The 14,744-nt window shown below is 40.1% G+C and overlaps 1 protein-coding gene across 1 annotated transcript; it reads left to right on the forward strand.

Moving 5' to 3' along the window:
• Positions 1–6,138: 6,138 nt before the first annotated feature.
• LOC142504383 (uncharacterized) lies at positions 6,139–7,485 on the forward strand. Its single transcript, XM_075617258.1, has one exon. The coding sequence runs from the start codon at positions 6,139–6,141 to the stop codon at positions 7,483–7,485; it is 1,347 nt and encodes a 448-aa protein (XP_075473373.1).
• Positions 7,486–14,744: the final 7,259 nt, after the last annotated feature.

A 14,744-nucleotide genomic window follows, 5' to 3' on the forward strand; every position in this document is an offset into this window, starting at 1 on the left:
GGGTTTAGTAGATAACCAGGGTGCGGGTCCCTGGGCCAGGGTACGGGTCCCTAGACTTTGTAGACATTTCCCTGAACCATTTATTTATTTGATGAAGAAACAATAGATACACATGCTTTTAAACATAATATTTCTTTAAATGAAAAGCATTCCATGGCCTCTTGAGAGTGGGTCCCTGAGAATCTTCGAGATAGTAAGCTGCACCTGAGCTAACTCTTCGAATTATTTTGAAGGGTCCTTCCCAACGGGCTTCTAATTTTCCCACATCACCTATGGGCTCGATCTTCTTCATAACTGAGTCCCCAACCTGAAAATTTCGTGGCCAAACATGCTTGTTGTAAGACTTCATCACCCAGCTGCGATAAGCTTCCATTCGAATGGCTGTCCGATCTCTTCTTTCTTCCACTAAATCAAGTTCAATGGCCCGGGATTGTTCATTGTTGCTTGGATAAGATTCTATCCGAATAGAAGATTGCCCAATCTCCACCGGCAGGACTGCTTCTGAACCATAGACAAGGCTATAGGGTGTTTCTCGAGTAGATGATCGAGGCGTAGTTCGGTATGCCCATAAGACACTCGGTAATTCTTCCACCCAATCTTTTCCTTTCCCATGGAGTCGGGCTTTCAATGCTTGCACAATGATCTTGTTTGTCACTTCAGTCTAGCCATTAGCCTGAGGGTAAGCTACTGAGGTGAAGGATTGAATAATCTTCATTTCTTGACACCAGGTGGTGATCTTCTTTCCATGGAATTGCCTTCCATTATCTGAAATTAATTTCCTCGGGATGCCATATCTGCAAACAATGTTCTTCCAAAGAAATTTCATGACTTCATCCTCGGTAATCTTGGCTAATGGCTCGGCCTCTACCCACTTGGAGAAATAATCCACAGCCAGAAGAAGGAATTTTTTCTGTGCTCGGGCTATGGGGAAAGGGCCCACAATATCCAAACCCCATTGGTCAAAAGGGCATTATGCGGAGATCGGTTGCATACTTGCAGCTGGGCGATGGTGAAAATTAGAATGGTGTTGACAACCTTGACATTTTTGAAAAAGTAGGGCAGCATCTTGATTCATCCGAGGCCACCAGAACCCGGCCAATATAGTTTTCCGAGACAGAGCTGTTCCACCGAGGTGTTCACCACAGCATCCCTCGTGTATTTCCCGGAGAACGTATTCTATCTCGTCTTCTGATAAACATTTGAGTAATGGGCTTGTTTTTTGATTTTTACAGCCTGGGCTCGATCTTGTGGGAGCTTTTCATGTACTATGTATTCAACGATAGGAGTCATCCATGAGCTTTTCTGGATCAGGGGTACTTCTTCATCAATAGAGAGCACCAGCCGGTAAAGCAGAGAACCTCTCATGTATTTATATCTGTCATGGAAGCAGCCAATTTGGCTAAGGTATCGGCCTCTGCATTTTTCTCCCGGGAAATTTGTTCGATACTCCAGTCTGTCAGAGACGATGCCCGGGAAGTAATGAGCCCTAAATATTTGAGCATCTTTTCGTTCTTGGCCTCATACGTCCCTTTGATCTGCTGTGTAACCAACTGGGAGTCAGAATAAATAATGACTCGGGAAGCACCAACTTCCCGGGCAGCCTGTAACCCTGCCAAAACAGCTTCGTACTCTGCTTCGTTATTTGTGACCCTAGAATCAATCCTCAAAGCTAACTTGATTTTCTCTTCTGATGGGGCGATTAGGACCACCCCCACTCCACATCCTGATAAGTTTGACGCGCCATCAACAAACACCCTCCATACCTCTTCTTCGACTGGTTGGATCATTTTTGTTAAGAAGTCCGTTAATGCCTTGGCTTTTATAGCAGCTCGGGGTTTGTATTCAATGTCATACTCCCCGAGCTCCACAGTCCATTTGATCATTCTCCCGGAGACTTCGGCGTGATTCATGATCCTTCCAAGGGGAGAATTGGTGAGGACCACAATGGGATGTGAGAGAAAATATGGCCTCAACTTTCGAGCGGTCATTACCAGGGCTAATGCTACCTTCTCCAATTCACTGTATTTTAATTCTGCCCCTCGAAGGGCATGACTGACATAATATATTGGTTTCTGATCGGCTCCTTCTTCCTTGATAAGCACAGAACTAACAGCAAATTCAGTGGCGGAGAGATAGACCCATAATTTTTCCCCGGGCTCGGGCTTGGCCAAAATAGGCAAATCGGCCAGGTGCTTCTTCAAGTCCTGAAAAGCTTGTTCACATTTGTCGTCCCAGCCAAATTTCTGCGCTTTCCTTAGAACTTGGAAGAATGGATAACTCCGATGGGCAGATCGGGAAATAAAGCGCGACAGGGCAGCAATCCTCCCGGTTAATTTCTGCACATCTTGGACAGATTGAGGAGAAGGCATGTCCATTATTGCTCTGATCTTCTCAGGGTTAACTTCGATTCCCCTGTCAGTTACCAAGAAACCCAAAAATTTACCGCTCCTGACCCCGAACACACACTTGCCCGGGTTGAGCTTTATTCCATATTGTTTTAAAGTGGTGAAAGTTTCAGCTAAATCATCAATGAAGTAGGAGACTTCCCGGGTTTTGATTAGAATGTCGTCCACATACACCTCAATATTCCGACCTATTTGCTTTTGGAAGACAAGATTCATCAAGCGTTGGTACGTAGCCCCCGCATTCTTCAATCCAAAAGGCATAACGACATAGCAAAAGGTGCCCCCGGAGGTAATAAAACTGGCTTTATCCTGATCTTCCTGAGCTAAGGGGATTTGGTGATACCCCTGATATGCATCCAGAAAGCTTAATAACTCGCATCCAGAAGTGGAATCTACCAACTGGTCAATCCGGGGGAGTGGATAACAATCTTTTGGGCATGCTTTATTCAAGTCCCTGAAATCAACACACATTCTCCATTTCCCAATGGATTTTGGGACGAGAACCACATATGATAGCCAGGTAGGGAATTGGACTTCCCTGATATGCCCGGCCCTTAGCAACTCTCCCACTTGCTCTTCAATTTCTTTATCTTTTTCTGGGCAAAAATGCCTCTTCTTTTGCTTCACGGACCGGGATCCCGGGAGGATATTCAATTTATGTTTGGCCACTTGGGGCGAGATCCCGGCCAACTCCTGTTGAGACCAGGCAAAAACACTAATATTAGTTTTTAAACATTGTAAGAGATTTACCCGGGTGGACGAGCTGATGTCTCGGGCCACCCGGACGTGCTTTCCTGACTCAATTTCCACCCCTTCTTGTTCTTCCTCAGCGACAAAGTGCACTTCTCTCTCCTTGGCCCCCTCTTGACACTCTTTCTCCTTCCCTTCCCTCCTTGCCTTCTTTTGATCTACCCAGACTGTCTCTCCATTACACCTCCGAGAAGAGGGCTGATCTCCCTTAACTTCCCCAACCTATCCTCGCACTGGGAATTTGATTTTCTGGTGATAAGTGGAGGCCACGGCTCTCATCACATTCATGGCCGGCCTTCCCAATATGACATTGTACGAGGATGGGGCATCCACCACTGTAAAAACGGTCATCACAGTCTTCCTCAGGTCTCCAGTGCCCAGGGTCAGGGGTAGAGTGATTTCCCCTTCAGGGTACACAGCATGTCCAGCAAAACCAAACAAGGCAGTTTCAACCGCCTCTAACTGATACTCGTGTAAATCCATTTGGACCAAGACTTCCTTAAATATGACATTGACAGAGCTGCCATTGTCAACAAATACCCTCAACACATCGTAGTTAGCCACTCGGGCCTGAATGACAAGAGCGTCATTGTGGGGTAGACTAACTCCTCTGAGGTCCTCTAGTCCAAAGCTTATGACTGGCTCGTCTCTCCTCCTCCCATTGACCTCTAAGCATTCTCTCCTGCTTCTGGCTTTCCGGGCCCGGTTGGAATCGCCATCGGTGGACCCCCCCAAAATCATTTTGATTACTCCTCGGCTTGGGGAAGGGTCCTTCCTCTCTACTGGTCTGCCCCTTTCTTCCCGAGAACTTGCTTCTCCTGTAATATCCCAACCTTTTATCTTTCTATTGTCAATGATGTTATTCTATGGTTTGGTGTTATGGATATATGGTTAAGTTATTATTGATCATGGTTATTGATATGGTTTATGAGTATAGTTGATGGAAGGGTTGGTATTGCATGTTATAGCATCAATATGGTTATTGCATTGTATTCATGGTTATTTATTGTATGGTTTTGTTATGGTTAAGTAGATGGTTGTGTATTTGAGGAGTTTTTGTTGTCATGAAGGTATAATGTTGGGAGTTAGATTGATGGTTTGGAAGGTTTGAGCCAAATATGTTTTTGGGATGCAGAAACGATATGAAAATTTTGGTATCTGTTACGGTTTTAGCATAATGAATGGGATATTGATCCAAATGGCATAAGGCCAATTGCATTAGAAAGCTAAGATCTAAGGCTGCAACTTTCTTATCTTGAGTTTTGTTCAAAGAGTTGAGGAAGATGAGTCAAAAGTGGCCCGAAGTGTGTCGTGTGTTTCGTTGTTCCTGCACTGACACATTTTGGTAGAATGGGCATAACTCTTTACTCAAACCTTCAAATGATATGAAATTTGGGGAGATTCAAGAAAATGCATAGGGCTACAACTTTCATGTTTACCACTTTGGCTAATTCGCAAGAAAAATTGCAGTTTTGGCCCCTGGCAGTGGGTACACGGACCCCTACACGGGGTCCGGGTCTTGCCATGAAAAATGAGTGATTTCCCGAGTGTACACGGACCTTTACACGGAGGAGGGCACGGGGTCTGTGTATTTAGCGTAGAAAACATATTTTTAAGAGTTTCCAAGCCATTAAGTTATTCATTTGCTTACTTCTCTTGCATCTATCGACTTGGGGAGTTAGGGTTCTTCATTTCTTCTCTTAATTCCTTTCTTTCCAAGGTTTGAATCTTCAAGTTGGAGGTGTAATCTTCATATTTGGTTGAAGTGAAGGGAATGGTGGGTTAGGCTTGAATGGTGATTTATAGGTTGAAGATGTGAAGTTAATGGTATATTCTTGATCTTGTGTTGTAGGATCAACCACCAAGAAGCTATCACAACAAGTTTCATTGGTTGTAAGTGGGATTTTTCCTTGAATGCATGTCATGGCCTATATGTATGATGAATGATGTTTTTATTGTTCCTAGCTCCTTTAATCCATTGATTATATACTTGTTATGTAATGGTTCATTGATTGAAAGAAAAAGAAAGGAATTTTGATGTCAATTGCTAAGAAAGGAGCTAGTTCTAATTACATGCACACCACATGTTTGATACAATGATTCAATGGTTCTTTTTATGGCTTGATAGTTATATGGTAGTGGTGGTGCTTCTAGCACTTCTAAACCCACATAACGGAAGTTGATCAACATTTAACATGTACAGTGACTGATTTTGACTGAAATGTACATGTATACCATCGACGGATGACTTATCAATGTCATACAAGGAAAATGAAAGAAATGGCTGATAGAATGCCATCTTATAATTGTTATCTATATATTCCATTGAACGATGGCATTTTCTATAGTTCTATTGTAATGATTCCTTTCTTTACACTATTGTATATGTAATTGTTATTGAAAGTTGCACTTACTGAGTTTTGTAAACTCATTCCAGTTATGTCATGTGATGCAGGTAAAAAGGAATAGCGATAGAAGTGTCGAGGCATGGAAGGTGCATGTGCCAAAGCTTGGAGAATTATATTTTGTTAAAATGGTTTTGAGTATTGCACCTTGGTTCATGTTTCGAACAAGAAAATTATGTCACATCTTTTGTCAAACACTTGGTATTTATGGAGATGGGATTTATGTGTATTTTGGAAAGATTGATTGTGGTAATATTTATTTTGTTTGCTTGGGAATATTTGGTAAGTTTTTATTTATGAGTAAACTTTGCCAAAATTTTATTATTTATTATTTTTCTCCAAATCTTTATAAGGCTTCTGCATTATAGCATTTATAATTTAATGTCATGGGTTAAGGGTGTTACATTTAGTGGTATCAGAGCAACGTTTTTCGGATCAATGATTTGGCACATGTCTTCCTATGCTTGTGACACTTCGGTATGTATCTTTCTGCATCTTATTGATGTATTGGTATGATGATAAGTTTTACAAGTAATATGGTTTGAAAATGATTTTAAATTGAGGTGCAATATAGGAAAATGCCACCCAAGAGAAAAGCTCCTGAAGTACCTCCTAGAAGGAGAGCCGGAGAAGACCGAGACAGTACTTCCTCTAATGTAGTTGATGATTTTGGCAGGCTACTTCATGAGCAAGCTAAAGTGCATGGGGAACAAATTCAGCAACTTCTCCGATTACAAACACCGGTTCAAGGTAGAGGCCAAGGTCGTGATCAACGAGTTGTTGAGGGAGCTTATGATAAATTCAAGAAGATGAATCCACCCGAATTTGTAGGGAGTCCGGACCCTTTAATTGCAATGGAGTGGGTGAAGGCGGTCGAGGCGATCTTTGATTACCTTAACTTTGATGATAAAGATCGAGTGAGTTGTGCTGTGTTTCTCTTAACCAAGACCGCAAGAATTTGGTGGGAAGCAACCAAGGTAGCGATTAATGTTCAAACATTGAAATGGAATGAATTTAAAGATTTGTTCTATGACAAGTACTTTCCTAGCGATGTTAAAGCCCGCAAGGTGAAAGAATTCTTGGAGCTAAAGCAAGGGACAATGAGCATGAATGATTACATCTTGAAGTTTGAAGAAGGTTGTCTTTTTGTTCCTTTCATTGCTAGCAACGACAAAGATAGAGCCGAGCATTTTATGCGGGGGTTGAGGGCGGAGATTCGAAGAGATGTTCGAATGTCGAAGGCTAATTCTTACAAGGAGATTGTTGAGAAAGCATTGATGGCCGAATATGATGAGAAAGAGATTGATAAAGAAAGACAATTCAGGAGGCAACAATTTGTCCAAAAGGGTCAAGCTTCAGTTCAAGGAGGAAAAGGAGGACACAAGGGGAAAGGAAAGGAAGAATATCGCGGTAAAGCTCCTGCTATGCCATCTGAATCAGATAAGCCTTTATGCCCTAAATGCCATAAACCACATAAAGGAGAGTGCCTAGTTGGAAGCAACAAATGTTATAGATGTGGAGGAGTTGGGCACATTGCCATCAATTGCACTCAATCATCGGGCAAGGGTCGAGTTCAGGGGCGTATTTTCTCTTTGACCAAGGAAGGAGGTAATCCCGATTTGTCAATCATTTCAGGTACCATTCTTATTTCAGGCAAGGTAGCTACTACTCTTATTGATACTGGCGCCACACATTCTTTTATATCTGAGCAATTTATGCATTCTCTGGGTCTTGTTCCTATTGGTGAAATTGTCCACTTTTCTATTGTGCTTCCTTCGGGAGATTATATTCATTCTTCAAATGTGATCCGAGCGTGCCCTGTTCAAGTAGATGATGAATTGTTGAATGTCGATTTGATTGTCATTCCCATGATTGAGTTTGATGTAATTTGGGAATGGATTGGTTATCTACTTATCGAGCTGTGATAGATTGTGTAGCCAAGACAGTACGTTTTCCTTCAAAGCATGGTGATAGCAGGGTTTTCACGGGGTCAGGTACTTCGCTTGGCCTTTCTTTTATTTCTTGCTTGCAAATGCAACGGATGTTGGTTAAGGGTTGTCATGGGTTTCTAGCATCGGTGGTGGATATAACTAGAGAAGGGAGTGGGAATGTGAGTGACATTGATATTGTGAGGGATTATCTTGTTGTCTTTGCGGATGATGTGTCGGGATTGCCACCGGATAGAGAGGTGTAATTTGTTATTGATATTGTACCAGGTACCGCACCGATTTCTAAAGCCCCTTATCGAATGGCCCCATCTGAAATGAAAGAGTTGAAGAGTCAATTGCAAGAGTTATTAGATAAGGGCTTTATAAGACCAAGTTCATCTCCATGGGGGGCACCGGTATTATTTGTGAAGAAGAAAAATGGGTCCTTGAGACTATGTATTGACTATAGAGAGATCAACAAAGTAACGATCAAGAACAAATATCCTCTGCCCAAAATTGATGATCTTTTTGATAAGTTGCAAGGTGCTATTGTATTTTCTAAGATTGATTTGCGGTCAGGGTATCATCAATTGAAAGTAAAGGAGTGTGACATACCTAAGACGGCTTTTCGAACCAGGTCTGATCACTACGAGTTTTTGGTTATGTCGTTTGGATTAACTAATGCTCCTTCTGTATTTATGGATCTTATGAATCGGGTTTTCAAGCCATATTTGGACAGTTTAGTTATTGTCTTCATTGATGATATTTTAATCTATTCAAAGACTCGAGATCTACATAGGGAGCATTTAAGGATCGTGTTACAGCAGTTGAGGGACAACCAGTTATATGCTAAATTCAAGAAGTGTGAATTTTGGCTGGAGCAAGTTGCATTTTTAGGTCATATCGTTTCCAAGGAAGGAATTGCTGTGGATCCGGCTAAGATTGAAGCAGTTAAGAAGTGGCCTATTCCTTTGACAGTTTCTGAGGTACGAAGTTTCCTTGGGTTGGCAGGGTACTATCGTCGTTTTATTGCTGATTTCTCTAAAATAGCCTTGCCACTTACTACTCTGACGAGAAAGACAGTTAAGTTTGAATGGACTAATGAATGTCAGCAAGCATTTCAAGTATTGAAGGACAAATTGACTTCAGCTCCAGTGTTAGCACTTCCTCAGGGAGTTGAAGACTTTGTGGTGTATACAGATGCTTCGAAGAAAGGTCTCGGTGCTGTGTTGATGCAGCGAGGCAAAGTTATTGCTTATGCTTCTCGTCAATTGAAGAATTATGAAAAGAACTATCCGACTCATGATCTTGAGTTGGCAGCCGTTGTTTTTGCTTTGAAGATCTGGCGACATTATTTATATGGCGTGAAATGTGAAATTTTCTCAGATCATAAAAGTCTTAAGTATCTCTTTACTCAGAAAGAACTTAACATGCGTCAGAGAAGGTGGTTAGAACTTGTGAAGGATTATGATTGCACTATTAGTTACCAATTAGGAAAAGCGAATGTGGTTGCTGATGCATTGAGCCGAAAGTCAGGTCTTCAATTGGGTTCTATGATTCAAAAGCCTTTGTTGTTGGATTTGCAGAGAAGTGAGATCGCATTGGTTGAGGAAGGTACGATCGCTCGACTTTCAGCCTTAGTTATTCGACCGAATTTGATTGACAGAATTAAGCATGAGCAACAGTTGGATACTCTTTTGTTGGACTTGAGAGCAAAGGCAGAGAAGAAGGGGAATTCTGAGTTTGGATTGAACAACGATGGTCTGATTACATTTCAAGGCCGTATTTGTGTTCCTGTTGGTGATGCGATTCGTCGTGATGTTTTGACGGAAGCTCATACTGCACCTTATTCAGTACATCCAGGGGGCACCAAGATGTATCAAGATCTTCGTCGATTGTATTGGTGGCCAGGTATGAAGGAAGATATAGCAGTATTTATTTCTGAATGCTTGACTTGTCAGCAGGTAAAGATTGAGCACCAACGACCGGCAGACTTATTGCAATCCTTACCTATACCGCAATGGAAGTGGGAACACATCACTATGGATTTTGTTGTTGGGTTGCCAAGAACTCAAAAGGGCTATAATTCTATTTGGGTGATCGTGGATCGATTGACCAAGTCATCACATTTTCTCCCTGTCAAGACGACATATTCTATGACTCAATATGCAGAGACGTATGTCCAAGAGATTGTAAGACTTCATGGGATACCCGTGTCGATTGTTTCAGATCGTGATGCAAGGTTTACATCTGAGTTTTGGAAAAGTCTCTATAGAGCTTTGGGCACAAAGTTGGCCTTTAGCATAGCCTATCATCCTCAGAGCGATGGACAATCAGAGAGAGTTATACAGATTTTGGAGGATATGTTGAGGACCTGTACTATTGACTTTCCTGTTAGTTGGGATTCGAAGTTACCTCTTGTCGAGTTCACATATAATAACAGCTACCAGTCCTCGATTGGCATGGCACCATATGAAGCATTATATGGTAGGAAGTGTAGATCACCTTTATATTGGGACGAAGTAGGAGAAAGAAAGATGTTGGGACCCGAGTTGGTTCAACAAATGGTTGATGTGGTCGCACTGATCAGACAGAGAATGAAGACAGCTCAATCTCGACAGACAAGTTATGCAAATGTTCGAAGAAGACCTTTGGAATTCAATGTAGGTGACCATGTATTCGTTAAGATAGCTCCCCTCAAGGGAGTTATGAGGTTTGGAAAGAAAGGTAAGTTGAGTCCTCGCTATATTGGACCTTTCGAAGTTCTGGATAGGATTGCTGAAAGAGCGTATCGATTGGCTTTGCCACCGGATTTGGATCTAGTTCACAATGTCTTCCATGTTTCAATGTTACGGAAGTATTTGTCCAATTCATCCCATGTTCTTCGACACGAAGCATTGGATCTTTTGCCTAATCTGAGCTATGAAGAAGTGCCGGTTCAAATTATTGACCGCAAAGTTAAGGTGCTAAGGAACAAAGAAATTGGCTTTGTTAAACTTCTTTGGAGGAATCATGTGATTGAAGAGGCTACATGGGAACCAGAGGAAGAGATGAGACAACGTTATCCAGATTTATTTTGAAGTAAGCAAATTTCGGGGACGAAATTTTTATAAGGGGGGAAGATTGTAATATCCCAACATTTTATCTTTCTATTGTCAATGATGTTATTCTATGGTTTGGTGTTATGGATATATGGTTAAGTTATTATTGATCATGGTTATTGATATGGTTTATGAGTATAGTTGATGGAAGGGTTGGTATTGCATGTTATAGCATCAATATGGTTATTACATTGTATTCATGGTTATTTATTGTATGGTTTTGGTATGGTTAAGTAGATGGTTGTGTATTTGAGGAGTTGTTGTCATGAAGGTATAATGTTGAGAGTTAGATTGATGGTTTGGATGGTTTGAGCCAAATATGTTTTTGGGGTGCAGAAACGATATGAAAATTTTGGTATCTGTTACGGTTTTTGGCATAATGAATGGGATATTGATCCAAATGGCATGAGGCCAATTGCATTAGAAAGATAAGATCCAAGGCTACAACTTTCTTATTTTGAGTTTTGTTCAAAGAGTTGAGGAAGATGAGTCAAAAGTGGCCCGAAGTGTGTCGTGTGTTTCGTTGTTCCTGCACTGACACATTTTGGTAGAATGGGCATAACTTTCTACTCAGACCTCCAAATAATCTGAAATTTGGGGAAATTCAAGAAAAGGCATAGGGCTACAACTTTCATGTTTACCACTTTGGCTAATTCGCAAGAACAATTGCAGTTTTGGCCCCTGACAGTGGGTACACGGACCCCTACACGGGGTCTGGGTCTTGCCATGAAAAATGAGTGATTTCCCGAGTGTACACGGACCTTTACACGGAGGAGGGCACGGGGTCCGTGTATTTAGCGTAGAAAACATATTTTTAAGAGTTTCCAAGCCATTAAGTTATTCATTTGCTTACTTCTCTTGCATCTATCGACTTGGGGAGTTAGGGTTCTTCATTTCTTCTCTTAATTCCTTTCTTTCCAAGGTTTGAATCTTCAAGTTGGAGGTGTGATCTTCATATCCTCAAGAGCAAGTAACCAATGTAAGGAAATTTATCTTTTGGGTATTTGGTTGAAGTGAAGGGAATGGTGGGTTAGGCTTGAATGGTGATTTATAGGTTGAAGATGTGAAGTTAATGGTATAATCTTGATCTTGTGTTGTAGGATCAACCACCAAGAAGCTATCACAACAAGTTTCATTGGTTGTAAGTAGGATTTTTCCTTGAATGCATGTCATGGCCTATATGTATGATGAATGATGTTGTTATTGTTCCTAGCTCCTTTAATCCATTGATTATATACTTGTTATGTAATGGTTCATTGATTGAAAGAAAAAAAAGGAATTTTGATGTCAATTGCTAAGAAATGAGCTAGTTCTAATTACATGCACACCACATGTTTGATACAATGATTCAATGGTTCTTTTTATGGCTTGATAGTTATATGGTAGTGGTGGTGCTTCTAGCATTTCTAAACCCACATAACGGAAGTTGATCAACATTTAACATGTACAGTGACTGATTTTGACTGAAATGTACATGTATACCATCGACGGATGACTTATCAATGCCATACAAGGAAAATGAAAGAAATGGCTGATAGAATGCCATCTTATAATTGTTATCTATATATTCCATTGAACGATGGCATTTTCTATGGTTCTATTGTAATGATTCCTTTCTTTACACTATTGTATATGTAATTGTTATTGAAAGTTGCACTTACTGAGTTTTGTAAACTCATTCCAGTTATGTCATGTGATGCAGGTAAAAAGGAATAGCGATAGAAGTGTCGAGGCATGGAAGGTGCATGTGCCAAAGCTTGGAGAATTATATTTTGTTAAAATGGTTTTGAGTATTGCACCTTGGTTCATGTTTCGAACAAGAAAATTATGTCACATCTTTTGTCAAACACTTGGTATTTATGGAGACGGGATTTATGTGTATTTTGGAAAGATTGATTGTGGTAATATTTATTTTGTTTGCTTGGGAATATTTGGTAAGTTTATATTTATGAGTAAACTTTGCCAAAATTTTATTATTTATTATTTTTCTCCAAATCTTTATAAGGCTTACGCATTATAGCATTTATAATTTAATGTCATGGGTTAAGTGGACCGCCCATACGGCCCACTGCCCCGATCGACCCAAGGCTATCCCGATCTTGGGCTCCCTCAAAGGGGCCTTTTCCCTCACGGGCTTTCCATAGGCGTCGTACGGGTTACTCATAGGACTCTCCACACCAGTTTGGTGGAGTGTTACCTCCCCAAGTCTCGAACCCATGACCTCCTGGCATAAGTACATAGTTCAAAGAGACTTGGTACCAGTTGAGCCCCAATTGGTACGAAATGGACGAGTCGGTTCGGGTACTCTGCCGGGTTTACTATCAAAATGTTAGAAATATGAGTTGGACGCTTGAATTGAATCTCGTGACTCCTCGATCCGATTGGAGAGATCTTCGAACAGGAAAGTAACCACGTGAATGGGCGCCGGAGGGGTGTCCGACGTGACCACTCCGATGCTTAAGTCAGCATAGTACTCAAGCAATAAAACCAATGTAGCCAAGGGATGGCTGTGTGATTGGTGTGGAGAGTAAATGAGAGTATTAAATATGTGAGTTAATATCTGAATAGAGAGTAAATTCAAATAAAGAACCTGGTATTTATAGTAGGGGATGCAATGATGACCTCGTTTCTTGTGTTTGAGCATTAATGGTAGTAGGGTAGCTGATTATACCCTATTATTCTGACATGTCAAATCTTACACTAGTCACGTCCAGCCCACTTGATTTTATCAACAATTAATGTCATTGTCAGAGATAGGTCGGCTGTGCATGCTCTACCAAGTTGGCGCCATTAAATGCTTCACTCATATCGAGGTGGCCGAGCAAAATGCCTCTCGGGTAATTACAGAAGAGCTCGGGTATTCCACGTCTCGGGGAAATCATGTCCCGGGTGGTCCAATGGCTCAGGGCATTAACCCATTTTGTCATGCTACCGGCTTGAGAGCATCCCATCCTGGCCCGGGCACCAACCATGGATATGCTCCATGGCCCGGGAAGTCCCAGGGCCTATCCCTGACCCGAAACATCCCGGGGCATCACTTTCTGAGCTGCTTCCATTCTCCACTCTCTCGCCAAGCTGAAATGCGGTTTGATTCGTTGGCTTGTTTTAAGAGCAACACAATTTATGCTGTTCAAATTGCTAAATTCGCAACAAAACATATGGAAATATATATTTGTTCAAAAAATATTTTATTATTCACGAATACCTAAAAACCGTTTTAACATTAAGCGTGTCAAAATCAATCAAAAATCGATTAACATACCAAAAACCAGTCGAACGGATTCATCCATTTTAAAAAATTAGGAGTTTTTTTTTTAAGATTTAATTTCTTCTTATATTTAAAATGTTAAATTTTATTTTGGTTATTTATATATGATTATTTGAATTTTGACTTTGTTAAAATATTATTTAATAGTATTAGAACTTATTTTATTTTTAATTTTTTGTTTAGAATGTATATGTAATTATATTTTATATATTAATTATATATATATATTTATTGTTGTTTAGATTTTATTTTAAATTTTGGTAAATATTTTTTATTATTTATATATATTTAAGAATTTTAGAATTTAAAATATATTATTATTATTATATAATATAATAGTATTTCGGTAAGACGGTCCGATCAAATATTATTTTAAAATATACCGGTTGGATCTAGTTATAAACTCATTGATATATATATTAATTAATTAAAGTTAAATAGACAAGTTTATATGTTGGTAAAATTTTATTATTATTTCAAAAATAATCTTTGATCGCCTAATTACATATTTTATATATATATTTTTTTAAAATTTTATTTTTCTCTAACCATTTTTAATTTCAAATATTTAAAATTAAGAGAAAAGCAATTTACTGTCGACTTAGTCGCCCACGTGGGCTTTGATCAGATGACGTATCTTTTCTACTTGATATGGTTTAGTGCTATATACAGAGACAGAGAGTAACCATATCAAATACAAGCACAAAAATATAGAGATCTCATCTCTTCGCATTCAATAAAAAGTGTTGTGTTGTGAAATTATCATTGGTGTTCTCGTAATACTCACATGCTGTGAGTGTACTTCATTTGTGATCAGGACACCATAGAAGTATCAATCAAAAGTCGTGAATATACATTAAATGCTTCCGTCATGCTCAATTTTTTTA

The sequence above is a fragment of the Primulina tabacum genome, chromosome 9, assembly GCF_025594145.1.
Source record: "Primulina tabacum isolate GXHZ01 chromosome 9, ASM2559414v2, whole genome shotgun sequence".
NCBI classification, from domain to species: domain Eukaryota; kingdom Viridiplantae; phylum Streptophyta; class Magnoliopsida; order Lamiales; family Gesneriaceae; genus Primulina; species Primulina tabacum.